Below are 599 nucleotides of genomic sequence, written 5' to 3' on the forward strand. Positions count from 1 at the left end.
CTTTGTGGATGTCCTGAAGAACATTTTAAGATTTTTAAATCAATGTGTCATAATCATCTCCTGTAACAAAGCCCTGAATATCTCCATATAGGAGGAAACGCATATGAACTTGATCTGAGCACTTACAGCGCTGAGAGAAAGAGACAGGGTCTGTAATATATCCAGCATGGTCCTCAGGACACGACCGCTCCACAACAAGTGCGGAAAACTAGACAGAGACACGGTTGTATTGAACGTTCAAGAAGAAGAAATCAACCTAATACACTTTTCTACTGTTTGTGAGGTAAGTGACTAACCCACACAGAAACATGACCGCATATCTACAGAAACAACATCTCTACAGAACACTTTTGAGTTCAGTATAGTCTGACATCATTTCCTGTGATTGTAATGGAGAAGGACCCACGTCTCAGCGAGTCCTGACAGATATTTGTCCGCCACTCTGCGGATTCTCTTGTGAATGTGGTTGAAGTTGACCAACAGGAACTGAGCATGGTTTTCTAACTCCTCCTCATGAGCTTTAGTCTTTTCCTAGGAAAAAAGATATGTAATATTAGAGGACACCGCCAATGGTCCACGTCCTCAGTTAGTATGAGGTT

The 599-nt window shown here is 41.9% G+C and overlaps 1 protein-coding gene across 1 annotated transcript in view; it reads right to left on the minus strand.

The window, feature by feature from the left end:
* The window catches only part of LOC107602220 (phosphatidylinositol 4-kinase alpha-like), a 43,534-nt gene that overhangs the window by 27,557 nt on the left and 15,378 nt on the right, over window positions 1–599 (minus strand). The window contains exons 23-25 of the mRNA XM_016294666.1: window positions 407–531; window positions 127–208; window positions 5–13 (exon numbers count right to left, since the gene is read on the minus strand). Of these exons, the coding sequence (XP_016150152.1) occupies window positions 5–13; window positions 127–208; window positions 407–531 (216 nt within the window). The remainder of the gene's footprint in view (window positions 1–4; window positions 14–126; window positions 209–406; window positions 532–599) is intronic.

The sequence above is a fragment of the Sinocyclocheilus grahami genome, unplaced genomic scaffold (assembly GCF_001515645.1).
Source record: "Sinocyclocheilus grahami isolate Dianchi unplaced genomic scaffold, SAMN03320097.WGS_v1.1 scaffold322.1, whole genome shotgun sequence".
Classification (NCBI taxonomy): Eukaryota; Metazoa; Chordata; class Actinopteri; order Cypriniformes; family Cyprinidae; genus Sinocyclocheilus; species Sinocyclocheilus grahami.